The sequence below is a fragment of the Chionomys nivalis genome, chromosome 5 (genome assembly GCF_950005125.1).
Source record: "Chionomys nivalis chromosome 5, mChiNiv1.1, whole genome shotgun sequence".
NCBI classification, from domain to species: Eukaryota; Metazoa; Chordata; class Mammalia; order Rodentia; family Cricetidae; genus Chionomys; species Chionomys nivalis.
Window position 1 is genome coordinate 68,090,277 of NC_080090.1, and position 26,122 is coordinate 68,116,398.

The 26,122-nt window shown below is 42.2% G+C and overlaps 2 protein-coding genes across 3 annotated transcripts in view; one reads left to right on the top strand and one right to left on the bottom strand.

The window, feature by feature from the left end:
* Positions 1-26,122, top strand: part of Rgl1 (ral guanine nucleotide dissociation stimulator like 1) — a 268,005-nt gene that overhangs the window by 9,581 nt on the left and 232,302 nt on the right. The gene's annotated exons all lie outside the window — the stretch shown is intronic.
* On the bottom strand, positions 1,650-9,088 carry Apobec4 (apolipoprotein B mRNA editing enzyme catalytic polypeptide like 4). Its single transcript, XM_057769586.1, has 2 exons — positions 8,908-9,088; positions 1,650-2,873 (listed from the first exon to the last, which is right to left on the bottom strand). Exon 2 carries the CDS (start codon positions 2,841-2,843, stop codon positions 1,770-1,772), a length of 1,074 nt encoding a protein of 357 aa, XP_057625569.1. The 5' UTR covers positions 2,844-2,873; positions 8,908-9,088; the 3' UTR covers positions 1,650-1,769.

The following is a 26,122-nucleotide window of genomic DNA, read 5'->3' on the forward strand; positions in this document are numbered from 1 at the left end:
AAATAAGAACGTTTTGAAGAATTTAAGAGAAGGTACAAATATATATTGGCAAAGAAGAAGAGGTCAGAAAAAAGGGAAAGGAATGTACTTACATTTTGCATTGGGGAGCTTTAATAGAAGAGGGATAATAGTAACATACAACCAAAGCTATCCCATGGAGGGTGGGTGGCTCAGCAGTCACCCGTCCAGAGTGGATAAGGGATGTTGTGGAATAAATGATTGGTGAATTTATTGAGATGGAGAGTCAGCTGTGCTACCTACATTTTGAGTGGATATTATGTTATATATCACAGGAGAAAGAGAAGAAAGAGAAGGTGGGAAAAAGGGTGAGAGGGAAGGAGAGGGAGGGAGGGAGATGTAGATTGAGACTGCGCTTTTACTTCTGGGCCACCCAGACCCAGATAATCACACAAAACCTATATTAATTGCAATACTTTTTGGCCAATAGCTTAGGCATATTCCTAGCTAGCTCTTACATCTTAAATTAACCCATTTCTATTGCTCTATGTATCACCAGTAGGTTGTGGCCTATTGGTAAGTCTTGGTTTCTTTCTCCTTTGGCAGCTACATGGTGTCACCCTGACACCACCTTCTTTATTCCTGAATTCAGTTTAGTTCTCTACCCGCCCCCCCCCCCCCCGCCTACTTCCGTTTTGCCCTGCCATAGGCCAAAGCAGCTTATTTATTAACCAGTGGTAATAAAGCGTATTTATATCAAACAGAGGGGAACCCCACACCAGGGAGAAGGAGACAGAAAAACAGAGAAAGAGAAAGGGAGAGAGAGAGAGAGAGAGAGAGAGAGAGAGAGAGAGAGAGAACTTGATTGATTTAGAGTACCCTCCTACAGGAAATTGCTATCTTGATGAGACAAGGAAATGACCTTAGGAGTCATCAAGAGTGGTGTGGAGTTTGGTATGATAGAGGATGTCTGTGACGACTCTCACACATCATTTTGCTTTTATAATCTCAGGAGGGAGAGCTCTGAGTCAGAAAGATCAAACTGAATAGCTGGCTAGGTTTCAAAAAAAAAATCAATTTTTGTAGCAATATGTAATCAATTTGTAGAAGAGCTTTTACTCACACAAAACAATTTTGAATCACTTTAGAAAATTACTGGCTGCCCAAAAATCTTCTGACCACATCAACAATCAATGGAAAATCACTGTTTGACCCCGACACAGCATTTGATGTCAGCAACATTGGGTACTCTCTAATTTTACAGAGTATTTTTATGCTGAAACCAGTTCAGGAAGTTATTTTGTCCATGTCCTTTTTGGAAGGATGATGTGGGTTGGCTATAGTAGAGACACTCCTTTTCTGCCTCAAAACATTTATTTTGGGGCTGGGAAGAGGACTCAGCAGTTAACAGCACTGATGGTTCACTTCCCAGCACTCACATAGCAGCTTACAACCATCTGTATCTCCAGTTTTGGGATCTGATGTCCTCTTCTGGCCTCCAAGGACACTGTACACATATGATGTAAGACATACATTAAGGCAAAATAACCATATACATACACATAATAGAATAATAATATAAAAGCATTTATTTTGTTACTTTTACTTCCAGAAAGAGACAAAGTTGCTTATGTCAACATTTTGGATTATGTTAAAATCGTATCCTTATAGTAGTTGTTATAGTAGATAATCAGGTGTTTTACTTTTATTACATCAATTTATCCCCATCTCAGTTAGACCTAGAAGGGAGAATGTCCAAATTTTTTATCTGTCTACTAAATTCTTTAGCAAATGTTTGGCTTGATTAAAGTTTATTTTTTCCATTTTTTTTTGTTTTCTTCATTTTCCTCTTTGTTGCTTCCAGACCTGTTTGTGGCTTCCACCACCTCCACTGGCCTGGCCAAGGGAGGTTTTCTAAGGTCTTTGGCCTCAACTGATGACAGTCGAGGCATATCCATGTGTCTTAGCACATTCCTGGGTTTCTGTGCGTTTTGACCCACATGGATCGGCGGTAGATCTCTGTAAGGTGCCAGCCTGAAAAGAACAGGAGTCCTGGGGTCCTGACACGGGAAGGGCTGTCCAGGATAAGCATTGTTTAAGGGGTGATTTTCAAAAGCCGCCTGAACTTTTATGTTCTGATTCTCTTTTCGCTGGCTCTGAAGAACATCGATAAAATAAGGCTTGACTCCCGTTATGGAGTCTATTTCGTAAGCATTGTATCTGTCAGCCAGCATTCTCCCAGCTGTGAAAGGCTGGAGAACTGTTGATCCTGAGACACCACTAACAAAATTGTCGAGAATAGAATGCCAAATGCCACCGCTTATTGGACTCAAAGTGACCTGGGGCCATAAGGTGGCCAGGCTCCGAAGAGCCTCACGGTTCCATGTCGCGGTAGGAAATTGGTTCTCGGTATGATAGAGCTGAGAGAAGAAAATACTGAGAGTGACATCTGGACACATCATCAGGAAGTTGTACATTTTTCTGATGCAGCAGTGGTTAGCCTCATTACAAGGGGAGTGGCTGGAATACAGAATGACATGTCTGATGTTGCTGTTATGAGATATGACTGAGTCAAGGTAGCCGTTCCTCTCAAATAGCATTGATTCTGGGTGGTTGTGATTACCAGTGCAGTTGCTAGCATGACCCTTTTGTATTAGGTTCCCAAAGGAACTTCTCAGCTCATAAAATGTGAGGTGTTTTGCTTGAGGGTATGTTGACCATGGGAATCCAAAAATCTGTTGAAATTCTGTGTAGGGAACTCTTGCTTCTTCTCTTGTCCGAATGTGGTAAGGGCAGTTAGTGCAATCTAGAGAGAAGCTTAGCCAGTAATAAGGTTTGACAATGGTTCCACCATGTGTTAGATACTCCTCATACAGTGGCTCCATTGCTCATTTTATTGTCTTCTAGCTGCAGAGCTAAACAAGAAAGAGAAGTTAGACATAAAATGGTAACAGGAAGAATTGAATGCATAGATATACTAAGCCCTAGATTCCCAGCATAGTCGCACCGTTGCTATTAAGGCACATGGGAGCCTAAAGGTGAGGTATATGAGTGGATTACAGGGCTCAAGATTCATTTCTCCTCATTGAGGTTCTGACAGGTGGTGGTGATGGAGATGAAAGAGAAATGCAGAATACAGCTTTACCTGTTTCATGGATTCCCTGTCTGTAGAGTGATGGAGGTGGGTCTTGTATTAATCTGTTGCTTTCATTGGTTAATTAATAAAGAAACTGCCTAGGCCCATTTGATAGGCCAACCCTTAGGTGGGTGGAGTAGACAGAACAGAATGCTGGGAGAAAGAAGCCGAGTCAGTGAGTCGCCATGATTCTCCCACTCCAGACAGACGCAGGTTAAGATCTTTCCTGGTAAGCCAGCTTGTGGTGCTACACAAAATATTAAAAATGGGTTAGATCAATATGTAAGAGCTAGCCAATAAGAGGCTGGAACTAATGGGCCAGACAGTGTTTAAAAAAATACAGTTTCCGTATAATTATTTCGGGGCATAAGCTAGCCATGCGGGCGGCTGGGTGGCTGGGGATGCAGCCCCGCCGCTCATATTACTACAGTAGAGCAAATGGGTTAATAGTAAGGACTAGAAACTTGACCGTCTCTATTCAGGGCTGAACTGCTCTGCTTCCCAGCTTAGGGGACTTTGGTAAGTCCTTTAGCCTCTGGAGCCACAGCTTCCCTGTCTGCCAAGATGATCATATGACATACTCATAAGGTTGTCTTGGGATTGAATAATATCATATATATAATAAATATCAAATGCTTTACTATGTGCCAGACATGACTGACTCAACCAAAATTAGTGCTTAGTGGCAACAGTACAAGTCCCACATCATCTTGGTGATCCCTACTTGTGAAAACCCAAAGAAATAAGTAGGCTTTCATTTTGTTTGTGGTTTCTTCCCTTTACTCTTCTCTGAATGTGGTGGTTCCTAGGGTGTTCAATCCCAAATGCTGAGATCCTTAAGCAATGGCCATTCTTTTAATATTTCTCAAATTATTATTATGTTTCCTAGGGCATTATAATGTAGTTGTTAAGGCATTTTAAACTATTGCATAAGTACCATGTGTTTCTTGTAGAGAATAATTGCATGCACTGGAACAGAAAAGAAAAAGCCCACCAGTTTGTGTTCACTTATATTACATTTACTGGTTATAGGTCTGATCTTCCAGTCTCTCTCTATCTTCTGTATTCTACAGGTCATGATTTATAACCTTATTTCAGTTGTAGTGCATCATAGAATTTTCCTCTGGTAGTAAAATTACTTCAGAAAGCAATATTCATGGTTACTTAGAATTTTATTGTATAACTATAAAATTCAAGTTTTGCCTCTTTTAAATATTAACAGCATCTTGATGAATATTTTTATAAGTAAATCGTTTCTGTATCTGATTCATCTTATTATTAAGTCATAGTATTAGGGTTGATTTTGTCAAGTTGTTTCCTAGGAAGACTAACTAATCTTACTGAGTCCCAGCAGTCATTATCAGCTTGCAGACTTGAGAAGTGTGTCTTGGTATCATTTGGTTGTTGTGATGTATACCTTTTCTATTCTTAGTAAGCCTGAATGCATATTTCGCTTGCTTATTGGTCTATTACTCTTATGTTTCCATGAAATATTCTTGATCCCTTATCTTCATTTAAACCTGATGCTTTTCTTACTGATTTGCAAGAGCTCTTATGCATCAAGAATCTTCTGTTTGTCATTTATTCAGATTTCTTAGTGGTTAGGGTTACTTACTGCTTTTCCAGAGTACCTAGGATCTACCAGTTCCTAACATCCACATGGTGGCTCATAACTGTAAAACCAGTTCCAGGGTGTTTAATGCCCTTCTCTGGCCTCTTTGGGCACCAGGTACACATGTGGTACACACACACACACACATACACATACATACATACATAACACTTGTATACCAAATGGAAATAAACAAATCTTTAAAATATTTTAGAGCTGGCAGGCAGATCTCTGTTTAAGGCCAGCCTGGTCTACAGAGCAAGTTCCAGGACAGTCAGGGCCACACAGAAAAACCCTGTGTTGAAAAGCAAAGCATGTGTGTGTGTGTCTTTGTGTATATATATAAATTATTTATATAGGTTCTTGATTATGTTTGTGTTTTATTTTTAATTTATTTTTCTTCTTATTACACAGGGTTACATAAGGTCATTTTCTTTTTTTTTTTTCTTTTTTAAATTATTTATTTATTATTTATACAATATTCTGTCTGTGCGTATGTCTGCAGGCCAGAAGAGGGCACCAAACCTCATTACAGATGGTTGTGAACCACCATGTGGTTGCCTGGAATTGAACTCAGGACCTTTGGAAGAGCAGGCAATACTCTTAACAACTGAGCCATCTCTCCAGCCCCATAAGGTTATTTTCATGCAAGCATATAATATACGTTGAGCATTCCCCCAATGGTGTTATTTATTTGTACCAAATTCTACATTTTCATATGGCGAGTCTTTGCTGTGTGATTAATTTTTGTATTCAGGGAAGCTTTTTTCATTAAGCATGATTGGAAAGTCATCATGCTTTCTCTAGCACTTATCTATTGATTGACTGGTCACGTTACTGGGGAAGTGCTACCGTTGAGCTCTATACGCAACCTTTTTTCAGATTCTAGTTTTATGGGAGATAAAGGTTTGAGACAAAAATCTCCTGTAGCTCTGAGTGGCCTTAAAGTTTATTGTAGCCAAGAATGACCTTGAACTCCTGAGCCCCCTGCCTCTGCTTCCCCGGTGCTGAAATTATAGGTATTCACTACCATCCCAGGCCCCACTTTTTAAGAAAAAATTCAAAACAGAGTATCATTAAATGGTCCCTGTTGTCCTTGAAGTTAATATGTGTGTCCCAGGCTAGCTTTGAATTTGGAACCCTCTTGCCTAGTCTCCTGAGTGGTAGAGATTACAGACATACACCACAGATGAAGCTTATTGTTATTGTTTTGTTGTTTACATGTAACCCTGCCCAGACAGAAAAAAAAAAAAAAAACAGGTAGAGGAGAAAATACAGGAAATTTATCATCTCAATCAAAATTCATTTTTCACTTAGACTTTAAAAAGTGAAAAATGTATTTGCTTTAATGACTTCACAGCTTAGTCGTTTATTATTGTGTCTCATATGGGAACATTTTAATGCCATGTTTTCTCAGTTTATTTTTTTCTCTCTGTGTTATATGTGTATACATGTGTGTCAGTGTGTACTCAACTGGCTTGCTCCTATGAAGGCCAGAGATTGGCTTCATATATTTTTCTTTATTGACCTTAATCTTATTTATTTATTTAGAGACAGGGTCTTTTCCCTGCGCCTAGAGCTTGATGTTTCTACACCGTCTGCTGGACTGGCTACCCGAAAGCCTCAGGGATCTGACTGTTTTTACCTTCTGCCAAGCTTCCGGGTTCATGGGTGTGTGCCTCCATGCTTGACTTTATACATAACTCTTGGGAATCCAAACTTACGGTCTCAGGCTTTCATATCACTTTACCTTCTCCAGAAATCTGACTTCACAGTTCAGATACGCTCTGACACTGCTTTATTTGACCAGATGAAATCTCTGGATTTCCTATGAGAATTTTGTCCTGAGTGGAAAATATTTTCAAAGCCTCAGGCTAGCTGAGGGTGAAATATGGCTTTGTTAATGCTACCATTATCCAAAGGCTAACATTCCTTCTGGCATCACAGACTTTGGATTGTAGTTTTTGTTTGTTTGTGTTGACCAGGTCTCTCTATGTAGCTCTGGCTGACCTGAAACCAGCTTTATAGACCAGGCTGGCTTTGAACCCGCAGAGGTCTGCCTGCTTCCTGAGTGTGGGGAGTAAAGGTCTGTACCACACCTGGTCTGCTCTGAAGTTACTTTAATCCACAGGATTGGATGTTTGTTTTAGCTTCCTTTTTAGGACTGCGTTTTCCTGGTGCAACAGAATTCCTGCCCTTTAAGGTTCCCTCGTCCTTGGAATAGCTTTGCCCTGGGAAGCTGGTTCTAATCCTTGGCAGAGGACAGATCTCTTGGAACCTAAGACTGTTTCCTGCTAATCTTGCATGTCAGTCCACCTGCTAGCAAAGCTTAAGACTAAGCCTAAATTTGTACACTTAAGTATTGTGCCTTTAGTGTGGGGCCCTACTGAGTGACATCTAGTTCACTACTCCAATTACAATCCCAACCCACCAGAGAAAAATCTGTGGCACAGTACAAGGGAAAAAAAGAGGGCCTAAAGCATGGTTTCGTGTTCTGTATAACAAACATGGATCAGAAAGCCACACAGGTGGCCTCGGGAGATGGCTTGCTGGGCAAATGAGAGGACTGGGGAATTTGGCTCTCCAGAACACACATAAAAGCATGGCAGCCCATTTGTAATCCTGAAACCCGCGGGAGACAAGAGAGAGAATCCTGGAGCAAGATGGTTATCCAGATTAGCCAAAATGGCAGGCTCCGGGTTCAGTAGGAGAGCCTCTCTCCAAAGAATAAAGGTGGAGCGCAACTGAGCAAGACATAGAGGCCAGCCCCGGGCCGCCACACTCTTGGGGTGAAGTACAATTGAGGAAGACATAGAGGCCAGCCCCGGGCCGCCACACTCTTGGGGTGAAGCACAATTGAGGAAGACACAGAGGCCAGCCCCGGGCCGCCACACTCTTGAGGTGAAGCACAATTGAGGAAGACATACAGGCCAGCCCCGGGCCGCCACACTCTTGGACAGGCAGGTGCATACATGCCCCCCAGCACATAGCCACACAACATGAACAGGGATAAACACACACACATGCCACAATACACATAGACTTAAAAAGAACAGACTGGAAGGAACAGTGACACCATCAGCAACTGGAAGATAAACTGATACAGATGATTTTTTTTCTTCTTTACGTATCAGTGTTTTGTTCCATAAATGATATGGAAAATACCAAGAATGCCTTTTCTGCCTTCATTATCCTTTTTAAGCTGGTGTGAGGAAGTAAGTATACAGCAACTTATAAATGCCCTTAGGAGAGCAGGAGGTCTTTAGTCTTTCTTCTTTGAGACAGGGTTTCTCTACCTAACAGTCATGGCTGGCCTGGAACTATCTTTGTAGATCAGGCTGGCCACAGACTCACAGAGATTCACCTGTCTCAGCCTCCCAAGTGCTGGGATTAAAGGTGTGGGCCACCACCGCCTGGCTAAGGTCTTTAGTCTCTTTTACAAAAGAGGCAGCAACATGGAAACTCCTGAGTATTTTCCCAAACATACCGTTATTTCTACCCCTCTCTTGCCTGTGTTTCAATCTTAGCCAGACACAATGCATTAGTATCTGAAGGCAATTTTGGTGACCGATGGCTTTGATCTAAACGAGTGAGCTCTGAAATTTTGTTCTTGTTAATGGCTTCAGTGACAGCTGTCTGCCCTTTCACTAGCCTGAAGGGAAGAGCCCCATTTCCGTTAAGCTTTTATAGAACTCAAGATTGACCGTATGAATTTGTTACTGATTACACATTACTAATATCAATAATTTTTGTTATCTGTCTCTTTGTTCTTTCCTATCCAGGGCTACCTCAGTAGCCGTGACTGGCTCGCAAGTCAAGTGGGTTTGAACTTGTGTCACCACTGCTTGGTCCTTCCCCCACTGCCTTGTTTGTGCTTGGGGCATGTATGTTGCCACCTGGGGAGCAGATTTGCTGGTAGCAAGCACGAGAGATGTGGGGAGTCCAGCCTCCTGGAGGATTCTTCCTCTCACATCCAGTGGCTAGTGGCCCTGGACCGTGGTCATGGGAAGACAGACTTCCTTGGTTTAACATAAACGAACCACACTGTGAGGAGGGTCTGCTCTCCTTTCAGCCAGCCAGGCACTAGCCACTGGTGTTGAGGCACAGTTCACACTGGAGTAATTGGAGAATGGAGTTTGCCCTTCCCAATCTGTGCGCAATCTGCTCGGTGCTAAAAACAAATGTTAGCGATTATAATTACCATGGCTTTGTCTCCAGGCTTGGATCACACTCCAGGTGTCGGAGGCACTGGTCCATCTTCTTGGTTTCCTCCGTGAAGTCCCATGCCCTGCTTCACGTAGATTCAGAGGGCATTTATGTCATAAAGAATCTCCTCTGATACCATATCAGGACTCTTTTGCAGTTTCTATTAGTTCCTTGAATTTTTCTGGCCCAAGTTAGTCCTTACTGAGGTGTGGCTGCCTCTAAGAACACTGTTGAATTGGTGCCATGGTAACGTTTGGAAAGTAGCTACTGCTAGGATACGGCTCTGACACTTATTACATTATTTGCATAGCAAACCACCTGTTCCAAAGATGAAAATATACATGTCTGCTTGCTTATTCCAGTCTGCATAGAAGGGCGAAATCTAACTGTTTAAGTGAATGTGTTGAATTTTTTTCTCCCTGTGACTGTAAGAATAAAATCTAAGGTCCTTTTCTCAGCCCTCTCTCTCACGTCTAGAATAGCTGCGGCAGGCTCACCGTGTGGACAAGATTTGGGGGTTCTGTTATCTGTGCAGGTACTAGAGGCCACTCCTTGAGAGGTCTGCCTTTCACATTAAACTGACTTGACATCTTTGAAATGACAGTCAGTTTGGACAAACAGACCCCCCCCTCCACAAAAGGATCCCCCCCTTTTTTTTGTAACGTAAGAAAAGATTTATTTTATATGTATGAGAATTTTGCCCTGCTTGTTTCTATATGTACCAAGTACATGCAGTATCTGAGGAAGCCAGAAGGGTGAGTTTGAACTCCTGGAACTGCAGTCACCGTTGTGAGCCTCCATATGGATGCTGCGAACAAAACCTAGGTCTTTTGCAGGAGCAGCAAGTGCTTTTAACCGCTAAGCCATCTCCCTAGCCCCAAAGAGGAGTTCTTGAGTCGGTCTAAATGAGTTATGGAAATTCTCTAAGACGTTCCCTGGGAAACTTGCTCCTTGTGTGTGTGCTCCTTCATTTCAAGACAAGCTTTGCTGGTGCAGCAGTGGCCCTTTCTCTCTGTGTCCTTCTTCACTTTCTCCCTGGCCTCCACTTACCCCCTTGGCATCTCTCAGACACAATGGGTCATTGTGACCCATCACATTCTTTCCCCCTTGTTCGTCCCCAGGCTACTTGAATGAGTAAGTGGCGATCCTGTGTGTATTTCTACTGGTTACTGCTGACAGCTTTAGAGCATAGGCACTAACTCCTCAGGGAGAGCAGCACCCAGAGACCCCTTCTGCCTCTTGTATTGGTGTCATTTGTGACATACTTCCATTGTCAGACTTTGGTGGCCACTGCCAGCAGCCCTCTCTCAGCCATGGGCTCCTTGGGGTCTGTGCTTTCTGAGGGTCTCTGATGCACTCCTCAGCGAGCGCTATCCAGTTACTTTCCCTGCCTGGCATCCTGGGCACATGTGCTGCTGCACCTCATCCTACCCTACCTTTTGCCCTGCTTGTTTTTGCTTTTGTGTTCCGAGCAGCTCTTCACTGGATGAGTTTACAAACAACTGGAAGTTGATTCTCATAGCTCATCCTCTGCTTAACTCTAATAAATGGTACCCACTATACAATATTACTTAAAAAAAACCCGTGCTTGGTGGCATATGCCTTTAATCCAGAACTTGGAGATGGAGTATGGCAGATCTCTGTGAACTGGAGGTCAGCCTTGTAGCAAGTTCTGTGCTAACCAGGGCTACGGAGTGAGACCTTGTCTCAAAAAATTACTTTAAAAAGTGATATTTCAGAAAGCTGTTAGAATGCTTATATAATAAAAACATATTAGCTGTGCAAGAGGCTCAGTCGAGGTAGGAAAAGGAGGTAACACGCCCCACGGTCTCTGTACAGTCGTCCCCTGTGTGTCATCGCCTTCAGGGTTGGGTTGTTTACGCAGTAATCAAATCCTAGAGAAAGTTAAACTGGAAGAAGCAGGAAACAGGAGCCTTGTAATACCAATCAGTTATGTATTAGGGTGGTTTTAGGAAGTTCAACTATATTAAAAATATATATTAAAATTCTAATTATCACATAACGATGGAACATACTTATGTGTAATGATCAGGCAAATTGGAATAACCATCACTTCAAGTCTTTATTATTTCTTTGTGTTGGGAAATTAGAAATCCCCACACAATTTTGCAACACACAATTAATTGCTGCTAACCATGGTTAACTGTGCTGTGCTGTAGAACACTAGAGATCGGTCATTTCATCTAACTGTACCCCGTCCTTTGTCAGCCCTCACCATACGCCTTTCCTTGCAGTCCCCAGACTGTGGGGACTCCAATTTTACAGTCTCCTAAACCTTGACATGTGAAAACATAAAATATGTGACTTTTTGTGTGAGTTATTTAACATTCTATCCTCCAATTTCGACTTTTACTGCAAAGGTGCCCCCCCCCGCTTCCCCCCTTTCCCCTCCCCTGCAGGAGTGTGGGTGTCATGGTACCTGTGTGCAGATCAGAGGATGACTTTGGGTGTGGGTCCTGGCTGTCTGCCTTGAGATAGGGCCTCACTTGCTCACTACTGCTATCACTAGGCTTGCGACCTGTGATTCCCCTGCCTCTGCCTCCGATGTGCAGTGGACACCTACCAGAAGGGAGAAGCTTCTGTCTTAGCCCAGCTGCTATGTCTCATCTTCATCCTGATGAACTGTGTGTGTTATCCACATAAAAATGAAATATGTAATTGGAATGAAGATTATAAAATCTATATTTACAAAGACCTTTACTCAGCTGAATACATCAGTCAGTGAGTGATCTGGCAGTCTGATTTGGGATATAGCCAAGATGGCCATCGTTGCTAAAGGCTCCGTAGGATGTATTGCTCTTTTTGGGTGACAGAAGTAATTTATATTTCTATCGCTTGCGTTATTAACTTTTATTTGAGCACACTGCCTAATTAATGACATGATGTGTTCTGTGTTGCAGCTTGGTCGACACTGTCAATGCTCAGATATATGAAGTAGTAGGAAGTCACCTGGAAACTGAACCCAGATTTAAAAGGCAGGTCTGAAGTGAGGAAGGGCAGCGGGCAGTAGGCTTTGGGGAGCTAGCTCTCCAGGTATTTTAGTGAGAAAGGTAGAAAGAAAGTGTTGGCCTGGAAGGAAAGGAAGACCGAAGAGCGTGGGAAGACAGGTGGAGTAGGCCGGTAATCGAGGATCAGGAGGAGTTCAGGGCTATCATTCGCTACGTAGGGAGTTCTAGGACAACCTGGGCTACATGAGCCGTCTCAGGAGAAGATGGAAGTGGGGGCAAAAGGTGGATCTTCTAGTTTGGGTTTGTAGACAAAATGGCCACAAGGTGGCAGCACACTCCAAACAGCAGGGACGGGTTTGCCAGCCTTTTCTTGATAAGCCGCTTTAGAACTCTCCTGGGTAGACTTCCCCCACCGCCAAGGAAGCAAGGGCACAGGCTCAGGATTACAGGGAAGGAAAGTGCAGGGAAAGGCGCCACTGGGGCCCCTGCATGGTAAGCTCCAAGGAAGGCTGCATACTGCAGGACTCACTTCCAATTCTAACCATAAATACTATAAGTAGATCAAAATACTATCATTGTTTAAAAATTTATTAAAAATTATTTTATGAAAGAATAAAATGGCAAATAAACATAAGCCCACTTTTCTATAATCAAATAGTCTGTACTTTAAAAAAAATTAGCGCTTATTAAACATAAACAGAATACTTATCAGTTTTTGTGTTTTCCTGGCTCTGAGAATTGAATCCACAGCCTTGGGTGTGCTAGGTGACCACTCTGCATGGGAGCCATGTTCCCAGCCCTGCGTTTGCCTTTGTTGTTTGTGCTTTTGTTGTTATAGTCGAGAAAAGGTCACCAAGACCAGTGTGGTAAAGATTACATCCCAGGTTTCTTCCAGGGTTTTAGTTTCCAGTCTCGGTTAGATCTTTAATCCATTTTAAGATGATTTTTTTTTGTGTTTAGTGTGGGACAAAGCTCCAGTTTCAGCCTCTAGCTTATGGTATCCAGTTTTCCCAGCGGTGTTTGTTGGTGAGAGTGTCACTTCCCACTGTATTGCTGGAGCACCCTTGCTAAAACTCATCTGACCATGTAGGCCTACGTCTATCAGGGGCTCTGTATGCTGTTCTGTTGCTCTATATGTCTGCCATTGTGCAAATACAAGCAGAATAAGGAAAAGATTTTCTCTGTAGAAGAATAGAACGGAAAAAGGGGTGGAACTATAAAAATGATACATGACGCTTATTGAAGGTATGTACACAGGCATGTAACAGTGAGACTTTCATGTGTTCAAACCCTACGGAGTAGAAATATGTATGTCCTCAAAGGATGTGGGTGTGTGGATGTGCACACAGGCGTGTGCAAGGCGTGTGCATGTGCATGACATGTCATGATGAGTGTATGGCAGACGGGACAGTTGGTTTGATGATAGTTGGTTCCAGCCTTTCACTTTTTTCCGGCCGTTTCTGCTGCTGTGCTGCTCAGGAGCTGCTGCACGGGTCTCCTGTCTCCACCTCTCATCTCAGAATAGGAATGTGGGATTACGGGTGTGGAGCACTGCATCTGGCTTTTACATGGGTTCTGGGAATTGAACTGGGCTCTGCCTGCTTGCTCGGCTAGCAGTTTTATCCTCTGTGATATCTCTCTGACCCATACATTGTATATTTACTGTACCGTGTACACACATTTTATAAACACTTTGTATTAAAATGTTCATTTTCAAAGTCTTTATTGTGACCAACCAATTTGCTTTATTTTTTAATCTATGTTGAATTGGTGCCAACCCTAGTTGGAGAATATAGCTAACTTGCTCTCATAATTTTGGTTAAAAGCATCATAACAAAGAAAATCAATCTGAGGAAGTATGTTGATGGGAACACAGGAAGAAATTTTAGAGCAGTCTTATGAGTTAAGGATACCAATTTTAAACATCTCTTTGAAATAAACAGAGGTGTATTTTCAAAATTCATCACTAATTCTTAATCCATGGCCTATTCTAACAGTCTATCCCAATCACATAAATTGAATTTAAATCATATCTTAATAAAAGGAATGGCTATGTTTTTGCAAATCTCCTGTGCATGGGTCCTTTATTGTAGAGAATATGATTTTGCAACATGACAAAAAATATTTTTAAAATATTTATTTTGTCTTTTCATCTGCTGCTGAAAAACAAGTCTTATTTTCTGTTTCCTGCTTCCTTGGAGATGTTAACATTATTATTCTACTGAAGATTTCATACATATAGGGGAATCTTGCTGTATTTGAAAAGTTAGAAATACAGGTATAGTAATACACGCTTTTAATTCCAGCACTTGGGAGGCAGAGGCAGGCAGATCTCTGTGAGTTTGAGACCAATCTAGTCTATATAGTGAATTCCAGGATATCCAGGGCTACTTAGTAAGACTGTCTTGAAAAAGCAGAAAGCAAAAACAAAACAAAACAACCACAACAAAAAACAGCTTATAGCTGGTAGAGGACTTTCCTCGTGTTCAAGGCCCTGGATGTGATCTTATGCTTTGTCTCCCAGCCTCCAAGCCCAGAAAAGCAAACAATGACCTAAGGCCTGAGATATCCATCTGTACTGATACCAAAAAGTACTGACAACCATCTCCTTATGCCCTACAGAATATTTCCCATAGATAACCATTATACCATAACATTAAAATCACAACTGCTTATGGTCAGCTTTGTTGAGATATAGTTAATATATAACAAGATGCCCTATATTAAATATATAGTTTAATGAATTTATGTCATCATAAAAACACAGGGCATTTCTACCCACTCTAAATTTCCTCTTCCCCATCAGTCACCCTCCCCCATGGCTCTAGATAAATATTAAGTATTTGTTATTGCTGTTGATGAGATTTGGCTCCTTGGTTCACAGCGAGCTCCATCTTGATAACCCTGCTGTACAGAGTATGTTGAAAGGATCGCAGGGAGATTTTCTCCAGACAGCCAGCTTGACACCATCCTGTGGCAGCACATGCTGTGCCAGTTTGTCTTGTGGTTATGGTTGACAGGCAGGGTGGGAGTGGGGAGGGCCAGCCTCTCCAGAGAGAAGTTGCATACCACTAGCTCCAGAAGAGATTAAAATTCAAAACTTGAAGTATTATTTCTACACAATCACTTTCATGTCTTTCTTTGGAAAGTTAAAAAAAAATTAAGTTGAACTGTTGTAAGTTAGAGACTGTAAATGGAGCCACACAGCTTGTGGCTCTGATTTCCTTTGCTTATTGAGATCCCTGGTATGATGTGTGTATCACATCGCTTTTAATAATGAGTGTTTTAGAGTGGTCTGAGTTTCATGACAAAATTGAGAGTACTCATAATTCCCATACACTTTTGGGGTGTACATGGGCACCTCTCTCATTATCAACATCCCACAACATAGCGCTGTATTTGTGAAGAGTCATGAGGCTCTGTCGACAGTTACTACGCCAGACTCACTGTTTACCTGAGCGTCCAGTGTGGTGTTTTCTGCAAGTGTGTGGTGTTTATCTGCTGTTGGATGCCATGCATGGTTTCACAGCTCTCAGCATCTTTCCGTGCTCTTCTTTTTTTTTTTTTTTTTTTTTGGTTTTTCGAGACAGGGTTTCTCTGTGGTTTTGGAGCCTGTCCTGGAACTAGCTCTTGTAGACCAGGCTGGTCTCGAACTCACAGAGATCCGCCTGCCTCTGCCTCCCAAGTGCTGGGATTAAAGGCGTGCGCCGCCACCACCCGGCCTTTCCGTGCTCTTCTTGTGCAGCCTGCCTTCCTCTAAACACTGCTAACCACCACTGTCAGGACAAACAGAGTTCATCCTTGTACTGTCTCGGAGTTCTTTCCCTTTTTAGAATGTTCCGTAGTTGGGATCTTACTGTAGGTCTCCAGATGGCTTCTTTCACTCAATGTCTTTGAGGTTCCACATGTCTAGATACTTTGCTTGTTTGTGCTAAATAATAACATGCTATCCTAATTCCCCAGTTTGTCCATTCTTCTACAGAAGGACATCTCGGATGCTTCCAGTTCAGGGTAGCTTTTAGTAAAGCTGCTCTAAATTTCCTTATGCAGGCTTTTGAGGATGAAAGTTTTCAGTTCTTAGGTAAACGCTGAGGAGCACGGCTGCTGGCCCATGTGGAAAGCTGTTTAATTTAATATGTAACTACCACGTCATCTCCCTAGCTGGACTTTTCTACAGGCGTCCAACACTGAACATGAGCTCTTGTTCCACATCCTCCCAGTATTTGATGTCAGTGGTTTGGATTTTGCCTGTCCTAATAGATGCTTTCCTGTGAAAGTTCCTACTGTCAGATGATGGTGGCCATTTGTCCACATGCTCCTTGAATTTGTGTATCTTCTAGAGTGCTCATTTTAAGACTTGGGCTGTTTGTTTTCTTACTATTATGTTTTAAGAGTTCTTCATATTTTGTGAATAACAGCCTTTTGTTTTACATGTCTTGCTCATATTTTTTCCTATTCTTTGTCTTGTATTCTTAGTCCCTTGACATTGACTTTTATAGATCAGAAGTTTTAAGTTTCATTGATATCTAACTTACCAATTTTTTTTTTTTTTTGTGGATTGTGCCATTGATGTTGTATCTATAACATTCTCATTGTACCCAGGGTTACCTACATGTTACCCTGTGTTGTCTTCTTGGAATGTCATAGTTTTGTATCTTATACTGAGTTCTGTGATATGCTTAAGATCTTTGTGTAGATGCATTTGTCTAGGTGCACCACTGGGCAGTGGTGGCACACACCTTTAATCTGAGCATACTCGGGAAGTAGAGGCAAGCAGATCTGTGTGAGTTCGAGACCATCCTGGTCTACAGAGCTAGCTCCAGGACAGCTAGAGCTGTTTCACAGAGAAACCTTGTCTCGAAAAAACAAAAAACAAACAAACAAAAAAGCTGATAGTCAGTTTCAGTACTATTTGTGGTTGTCTGAATAGATGTGTCCCCCATAGACTCATGTGTTTGAATGCCCATAGGGAGTGGCATTATTAGGAGGTGTGGTCTTGTTGGAGTAGTTGTGGCCTTGTTAGAAGTGTGTCACTGTGGAGCAGGGGCTTTGAGGTCTCATATACTCAAGTCACACCTAGTGAGACAGACTGTTTCCTGTTGCCTGCAAGTCAAGATGTATTAACTCCAGTTCCATGTCTGTCAGCTTGCCACCCACTAAGACAATAATGGACTAAACCTCTGAAACTAAGTCAGCCTCAATTAAATGTTTTTCTTTATCAGAGATTCTGTAGTCATGGTGTTTCTTTACAGCAATAGAAACCCTAGCTAAGACACCATCTGTAACATGAGGGCCTGCTTGTTGGGGTTTCTGTCCTGCCCAGTTCCCACAGCTGGTAAGGCCCAAAGAATATCACAGAGAGGTCTCCATAAGTTATAAACTGATTGGCCCATTAGCTCAGGCTTCTTATTAACTCTTTTTTTTTTTTTTTTTTTTTTTTTTTTTTTGGTTTTTTTCGAGACAGGGTTTCTCTGTGGTTTTGGAGCCTGTCCTGGAACTAGCTCTTGTAGACCAGGCTGGTCTCGAACTCACAGAGATCCGCCTGCCTCTGCCTCCCAAGTGCTGGGATTAAAGGCGTGCGCCACCACCGCCCGGCCTTCTTATTAACTCATAACTTATATTAACCCATTATTCTAGTATATGTTAGCCATATGGCTCAGTACCTTTTTCAGTGGGACAGGTTCACATCCTGCTTCTTCGGTGTCTGGACAGGACTGCGGAGGAATCGGCTTCCTCCTTCCCAGAATTCTCCTGTTCTCATTGACCCGCCTCTACTTCCTGTCTGGTTGTCCTGCCTATATTTCCTGCCTGGCTACTGGCTAATCAGTGTTAATTTAAAACATAATTGACAGAATACAGAATTGTCCCGCACCAACCATCTTTGCTCCATTTATTGCTTGTCTCAAATAGAACCTGGAATTCCCAGCATCTCCATTATCAATGCACAGATTTCCTACTGTGTTGTTATCGCCATAAGAGAAATGAAGAAATAGCATCAAACATGGTGATTTGTGCCTGAAAGTTAGAGGGGGTGGGGCTAACACTCCTCGGGCTGGCATGTGAAGAATTTGTTTAACTCATTCTTTTTCAGGAAGCTGTAGGGCACCCAACAGGCCTTTTTGGGTGACAGCATTCAGACTACTGGCCACCTTCTCAGCAGTCTCTGGAGTCAGAGGTGGCTTTTGCTTGCCTTTGACAAGTGTGTCAATAGTAGCGCCCTTGGACAGTAAGAGCTGTCTCAGGCAGTCTTTGAAATGGGCTAGAAATACATCTGTTTTTAGCCAGCACAGCTGCCATATGCTCTCCCATGCCTCTTGCCCTGCAGTATCAGAAAGCCCAGGTATATGGCTGTCTCCCAGTCCTAGCTGTGACTGTGGTCATTGAAATCAGCGAGTGCGGAGTGGGATGGCCCTGTCGTGTGGGAGCCGTGTCTGACCAGCAGTGTCACTGCCCACAGCAGTGCGCTGTTTGCGTTCCAGAGATAGTTTGTATTCATTTCAGATATTTCAAATTTGCCGCCGACCTCAGCAGCTCTACAGCAGGTTTCCAAGAGTGTCAGTCCTCTGACTTCTTTTATGTCTTTTGACACAGAGTGACTATTCTGTCTTTTGACTTTCCATCCAAACTTTAACAGTTTATTTTGTGTATTTATGGTGTGCACTGTGAAATCAGAGGACAACTTGCAGGAGTCAGTTCTCTCCTCCTTCCTCTACGTGGGTCCAGGGAATGAAACTCAGGCTGTGCTGTTTGCTGGCAAGTACCTATACTTGCAGGGCTCTTCCTGTCCTCCGTACAAACCTCTGAGTGAGTTTGCCAAAATTTGTAAAACCACTTCCTAGCATTTAGATTTGGATTTTATGGAGTCTACAGAGCAAGCTAGGAAGAACTGACACCTGACAATACTAGACAGATATTATTACTCACACACATAAAATGCTTCACCATTTAGTTTTCCACATATAGATCTTGTATAAACTCTGTCAGATTTGGATATAGCTATTTCATTCACGGGGAAGCTAATATACGTGGTGGTACATTTTTGTTTTTAATTTCTGCTTTTTCATTGCTGATATATTAGGGGAGAGAGTGACTTTAGCATATTAGCCTTGTTTCCTTTAACCTGTGCATCCCTTGCTATTTCAGAAGGTTTACTTTTTTATTATTGGAGATTTTACACAGAGATAGTTATGTTCCTGTACTGACTGGTTTTATGTTAGTTGACACAAGCGAGAGTCACCAGAGTGGAAGGAGCTTCAGTTGAAAAAGTCCTTCTGTAGCTTTGGAGCCTGTCCTGGAACTAGCTCTTGTAGACCAAGCTGGTCTCGAACTCACAGAGATTCACCTGCCTCTGCCTCCCAAGTGCTGGGATTAAAGGCATGCGCCACCACCGCCCGCTTGTAAGGCATTTTCTTAATTAGGGATCAATGTGGGAGGGCCCAACCCATTGTAGGTGGTGCCATTCTTGGGTTGGTGGTCCTGGGTTCTATAAGAAAGCAGACTGAGCAAGCTACGATGAATAAACCTATGAGCAATTCTCCTCCATGGTCTCTGCATCAGCTGCTGCTTCCAGGCTCCAGCCCTGCTTGAGTTTCGGTCCTGACTTCCTTCAGTGATGGACTATGATGCAGACACGTAACCAAAGAAACCTTTTCCTCCCCAGCTTGTTTTGGTCATGATGTTTTATCCCAGCAATACAAACTCTAACTAAGACAGTTACCTATAAACAAAGACTATTTTCTTTTTTTCCTCCATTCTTAATACTTTCTATATTTTTTACTTGTTATGCTGCATTAGCTGGGATTTCCAATACCGTCCTGAAGAGCAGTGGCGAGGGCGGACATCTGATCTTAGTGGGAATGCTTCCAGTTTCTCACCATTAAGTATGATAGTAACTGTAGGATTCTGTAGAGCAGTAGTCCTCAACCTTCGTAAGGATGCAACCCTTTAATACAGTTTCTCATGGTGTGACCCCCCCACCATAAAATTATTTTCGTTGCTACTTCATAATGTAAATATCTAATGTGTAGGATATTTGATATGTGACCCTTGTGAAAAGGCCATCAAATCCCAAAGGGGTCATAACCCACAGGTTGAGAATCAATTCTGTGGATTTTTTTTTTTAAATCAAATTGAGGAAGTTCCTTTTTTTTTTTTATAAATAATTGTTTTTAGGTTTAATTTATGCATACGAGTGTTTTGCCTGCAAGTATCTATGTATCCCATATTCATGGTGCCCACTGAGGTCAGAAGAGGAGGACATCAGGTCCCCTGGAACTGGAGCAGTGGATGGCTGTGAGCTGGGACTCAAATCCAAGTCCTCCACATGAATAAGAAAGTTCTCTTAACCACTGAGCCATCTCTCCAGCCCTACTTTCTTTTAAATTTAAATCATGAATGTGTAGTGTTAGATTTTGCCACATGTTTTTTTATGCAACTGTTGCTATATTCAAATGGTTCTTTTAGACATTTTATGTGATAGGTTACCTGGATTTTTTTTCATGATTTTTTTTTGAATGTTGAACTTGTCTTCTATAGCTAAGATAAATTCTTGATCATGGAATGTAATTATTTTTTAACGTTGTTGGATTTGATTGGCTAATATCTAATTTGAAAGATTGTACAAGTATATTCAGGAAAGTTGCTGGTCTGTGGTGTTCTTTTTGGAATAATTTGTATTACTTGGTATTAGATAATGTTGGTTTCATAAATTAGGGTATATTCTATATGCTTCTGTGTTCTGAAAAATACTAGGGATAACTGATGCAATTTTTTTCTTAAATGTTTCAAGGAATTACAAAAAAATTTATATGGGCCTGGTGATTTCTGTTTTGAAATTTTAGTATTGATTTAATTTCTTTAATAGATATAGGCCATATTTTTGAGTTATAATTATTTACAAGTTAATGAGTTACTAACTTACATGACTCTGAGAGGCATTCACCAGAGACGATTACTTGGACGTGGGTTCAAGTCAATAGAAAGTCTTTATTAGTGGGCTGTGACTGCACTGGGTGTGTGGGACCCACGAACAGCCCCGAGCCTTTCTTAGGGTGGACTTTTAGGCACAAAAATTTACATTCTGGGTTGACATATTTCAGTTAACAAGCACAGTTAATAAGAGACAGAACTATAGAAGCCAGAAAGCAAGGTCAGTAAATTTAGGGACCTTCCCAGAACTATGGACTTTGATGGATTATATCTTTGTTTTCCATTTGGCAGGTGGTGCTGTTTATGTGTTGAATTCCAAGGCCTGAATGGTACTCCATCATGGCGTCAGTTGTGCTAAGGTCTGAGGGCCTGTTACAACTAAACGCTATTTGTGTTTAATAAAATACATTTTGAATCATAAACTAATATTTATATTTTTTCCTAGATATTAAACTTTCTCTTTGCTTCAAAACCCAAACACAGAACAAAATACCCCCTTCTTGGTTACTACTACTAACAAATGCCTTTTAGACAGTCCATATATTGTTATCAGTGCAATATTTATTTATACTATTCCCTATCATTGATTCCAGCATTTTCCTTTCTTCCCTGTCAGCTCAGCTGTACGTTTAGTGTTTTTTGCTGTATTTCATCTAGCAAGCTAAGTTGCTCTGTTTACTGGAACTAGAACTGTTGCCATGGCAGTAAGTATGCTCCTTTGGCCTCAACCTGAGGGGTCGTTGCATATTTCTGATGCCTGGCTGCATTTGTTTGACCTAATGTGCTGGATTTACTAGTGTCCCCTGGACACCAGGACTTGGAGCTTTGTGTGTTCAGAGGCTGTGCTCGGGCTGTTTTGGCTTTGTCTCACTCCAGCTGGTCTGTGTTACCAAGGTCCCAGCATGCTCTGAATTCCAGCCCACCTGAATTATGTCAGCCTCAGTTTGTTTTCTTCTGCTTCCAAGACCCGGTCTTCACTGACTTGCCAAATTCGAGTCTGGTTTCAGTTTACTTTCTGCACTCATCCTTCCACATAGGATGCTATCCTGACTTGAGAGCCTGGAGCATAGTTTATAGCAGTGTAGGAATGAGTCCAGCAACAGTTCAGGTTTCTAGAATGTGCTGATGGTCCTAGAACAAGCTTCTAACCTTCCATTTTACTAAAAAACAACTTACTGAATATGAAAATCCAAAGACTTTCTACAAAATGTTGACAGTGTTTGTGCGTAGAGTATTAGTTGAGGGCAGAGTCTGACTTAATTAAAGGAGTTTATAGCTGAGGTTAGTCTTTTGATTTCTTTTTATTTGCTTAGATGATGAGTGGCAATGGGCTCTGCATTCTAGCCCGTGTAACCCCTTTCATGCTGAGGTCTTGTAAGGAAGGTGATTTTGGTGTAAAACATCCAGAGAACCCTTGGCAGTTTTGATGGATCATTTGCCCCAGTTTGAACTTTCCTGCTTTTAGCAAACTCTGACAAGGTCACTACTGAAGCTAGTTTTCTTCAGAGAACAGCCCCTGGGGTTTTGCTGATGTGTTAGTGTTTGGTTATGGACATGGCTTTGAGGATTATAAAAGGTATCTGGTGTCAAGAGCACGCTGTGTACCGGCAGTGAACCACAGGAGCCATGGGTTACTTTGGTGGTCAGCTGTCTAATAAGTTTTAATCTATCACATGTATCCTTTTGGGTTCGTTGGTTAATGTTCTCTTTCAATCATTTTGTCCTTATTTGGGCTTCATTTCTTACTTCTTTTCCTTTCTTGGCAGTATCTTCAAAAGGAGTTAGGAGGCTGTCCCAGAAGTTGACTTTGAAGATTGTCAGAAAGAATTGACCAAGCCTGTGGGAAGCTATTTCACTCATCAAGTCCTAAGATCAGCACCAGCCCTTCTGCTCTGATCTTCCAGAGTGATCTGAGTGGGTTGTAGACTCAGTGGTTTGCTGACCCCACCTTCCCATTTATAGGGGCATTCAGGATATGTACTGGGTGAATCCAGTTTACTTTGCTCGAGATGAAAGCCAACAGCTAATTTCAACTGCATATGGCTTCCTTCCGCTTTTCCTTTCCTTCTGTTTTACTGTCCCCTTCTCCCATCTTGCTAAATTGGAACATACTGAAATCTTCAGAAAATGGGAGGCAAGGTGTTATTTCTATATTAGAAGTGTAATTTACAGTGGAATTTCAGATTTGGGGAAAAATCCTTAATGTTCTTCTATTTCAGCCATTTAATTTATGCTTGAATCCCTTAAACTACATCCGTATTCCATAGAGGATACTCACATCAACCCCGGCATCTGTTCCAAGTCCCAGTAAGCCCTCATCTGCTTTCAAGTTGACTCTCTTTTCTTTTTCTTTTTTTTCTTTTTTTTTTTTTTTTTTGGTTTTTCGAGACAGGGTTTCTCTGTGGTTTTGGAGCCTGTCCTGGAACTAGCTCTTGTAGACCAGGTTGGTCTCGAACTCACAGAGATCCGCCTGCCTCTGCCTCCCAAGTGCTGGGATTAAAGGGGTGCACCACCACCGCCCAGCTGACTCTCTTTTCTTTTTCTTTTTTTTTAAATTAGTTTTTGCTTGTGAGACAGAGTGTGAATACTTGTCATTCTGTGTCTGGCTGATTTGCTTAATATGATGTCCTCCAGTTCCAGTCATTTAGTACAAATGGCAGGATTTCATTATTTTTAAAGGTGGAGTAGAGTAATATTCCATTTTAATGTGTGTATGGACACACATTTACTTCAGTCCTCCCACCAGTGACGGATACCGAGCTGATTCCGTATCTTGGCTGTCCTGAATAGTGCCGCTGTAAAGATGAGTGCCGTGTCTCTAAGCTAATGACTTTGCTTCTTGTGGATGTATGCCCAGTAGAAGAATTTTATTCTATCTTCAGTGTTTATTGTTCTTTGTTTTCGAGACAAGGTTTCTCTGTGTAGCCCTGACTGTCCTGGAACTTGTTCTGTAGACCAGGCTGGCTGAGAGATCCACCCTGCCTCTACTCCTGAGAGCTAGGATTAAGGGTGTGTGCGTCCCCATACCCAGCTCTATTTGCAGTTTGTTGAGGAGCCTTCATATGTGTCTTCATAATGACTGTCTGAATTTACATTCTTGCCAGCAGTGTGAAGGTTCCCATCTGCATCTCCTAGCATTAAGAAAACTCTTGGGCTGAGGTTAGGTGTCTCATTGCATTTTTGGTTTGTATTTTCCTGACAGCTAATGATATCTAGAATTGTTTTTTTTTTAACAATATTTTTGAGATTTGTATTTCTGCTTTTGAGAAGTCTCTTTTCAGGTCATTTGCCACTATTATTATGTTTTATTGAAAATATTTTTTCCATCTAATGTATTCTGGTCACTGTTTCCCATCCCTCATCTCCTTCCAGATCCTCCCCACCTCCCCAGCCATCCAACTTCTTGCCTTCTTTTCCTCTCCTTTTAGAAAGCAAAAGGGCAGATATTAAAAAAAAAAGAATTAAAAACAAACAAACAACAGTAACAACAATAACAATAAAATCTCCAAAAATACTATAGAGTTCCTTTTTTGTTGACTCTACTTCTGGGCACGAGGACTAACTCAGTGCAGTTTACATACCCAGTGAGCCTCATTGGAGAAAACTAACTTTCCCTTTGCAAGCCGTTGTCAGTTGGAGAGAGTGTCTTGGTCAGGGATGGGACCCTGTGTCCACTTCCCCCTCTCAGCACTGGGACCTCACTGGCTCGGACTGCCACAGTCTCTGTGAGTTTGGATGTGCATTGATCCTGCTGTGTCTGGAAGTCACTGTTTCCTTGGTGTTTTTCATCTCCTCTTGCTCTTACAACCTTTCCACCTTCTCTTTGCAGAGTTCCTTGATCCCTGAGGAGAGGGGTTTGATGAAAACATCCCACTAGGGCTGAGTAGTCCAGTTTCTGTACCTTGTCCAGTTGGGGGGTCTCTATATTACTTGCCTGCTAATAGGAAGAAGGGTCTCTGATGATGGCTGAGCAAAATACTGAGCAGTGTCAGGCATGGATTCCATCTTGTGGAGTGGGCCTTAAATCCAATCAGAGAGGGGGCTCGAGTGATGGCTCAGAGGTTAGGAGCATTGCCTGCTCTTCCAAAGGTCCCGAGTTCAATTCCCAGCAACCACATGGTGGCTCACAACCATCTGTAATGAGGTCTGGTGCCCTCTTCTGGCATGCAGGCATACACACAGACAGAATATTGTATACATAATAAATAAATAAATATTTAAAAAAAATCCAATCAGAGAGTGATTGGTTACTCCCACAACCTTTGTGCCACTATTGCACAAGCATATCATACAGGCAGGTTACTGTAGACTGTAGGGGTTGTAGCTGGGTTGCTGGTTACCTCTCTCCTCAGTGTGCAGAGAACCTTCCAGGACCGTAAACATTAGAAGAAGTAAAGGCTATAGTTAGGCACCAGCTCAACTTCCCCAGTCTTCAGCAGTCAGGCCATATCATCAGTTGTGGAAAGCAATCAATAACATTGACAATAGCTTGAGCTGTTTGGGTATTTCCAAGGAGCCCCTTGCCTTTGCACATTCCCTAGTCGAATTATATTGTTGTTGTAGTAAGGTTTTTGAATCATATTCTGGAGATCAATTCTCTGTCAAGTTTATCACTGCAGATGTTTCCTCTCATTCTGTGGTTTTCTCTTCAGTCTCACAGAGGTGGGATGGGGCTATCACACTGAAGTTAGGTCCTCTGACTGGTGGTTATTCCTGCTCTCTGGTCCCCAGAGTAGCTCATTTTCACTTAGTAAAGTCTCTCTCAAGATGGTGTTCAGTCACAGTCCTTCAGGCCATGGGGAGCAGTAAACTGGGGTTTTCTCCACTGCTAAACTGTTCTTCTGGAGAAGTCGCTGTCCCACCAAAACCTGCAGCATGATTTGGGGCTTGCAATAAATTGTCCTGCGAATAGGACTCCAGCTGTCTCTTCATCAGGCTCGCCAGGGTCACCTTTAGGATGCGGCTTCTGTTTCCCTCCGCCTGCACTGCGGAGGAGCCCTGTGGCTGGCTCTCCATGGTGCCTTCTCTTCTTCATACCTATGAACTGTTGTCTCCCTTCTTGTGAATTTCTGGCGCTCGCTCTCATTTTTGGGAGAGTCTGTTCTTTTTACTCTGACTCTGATCCTTCACGACATCACACAGACACAGCTCCCGACCCGCCATCCTATCCCCACCGTCAGATGGGGTCCACACTTTTGTGTTTCTACGGCTCTTCCTTTTCAGAATCTAAGATCGATTGGTTTTTTAAAAATCTGTTGAATTTCTTGTGCTCATCCTGGACTCTGATCTTAATTTCATTTAATTTCTGTCTTT

Bases quoted from the DNA above. Each gene is read 5' to 3' on its own strand.
- Apobec4 (XM_057769586.1), bottom strand. From the start codon at position 2,843: ATGGAGCCACTGTATGAGGAGTATCTAACACATGGTGGAACCATTGTC.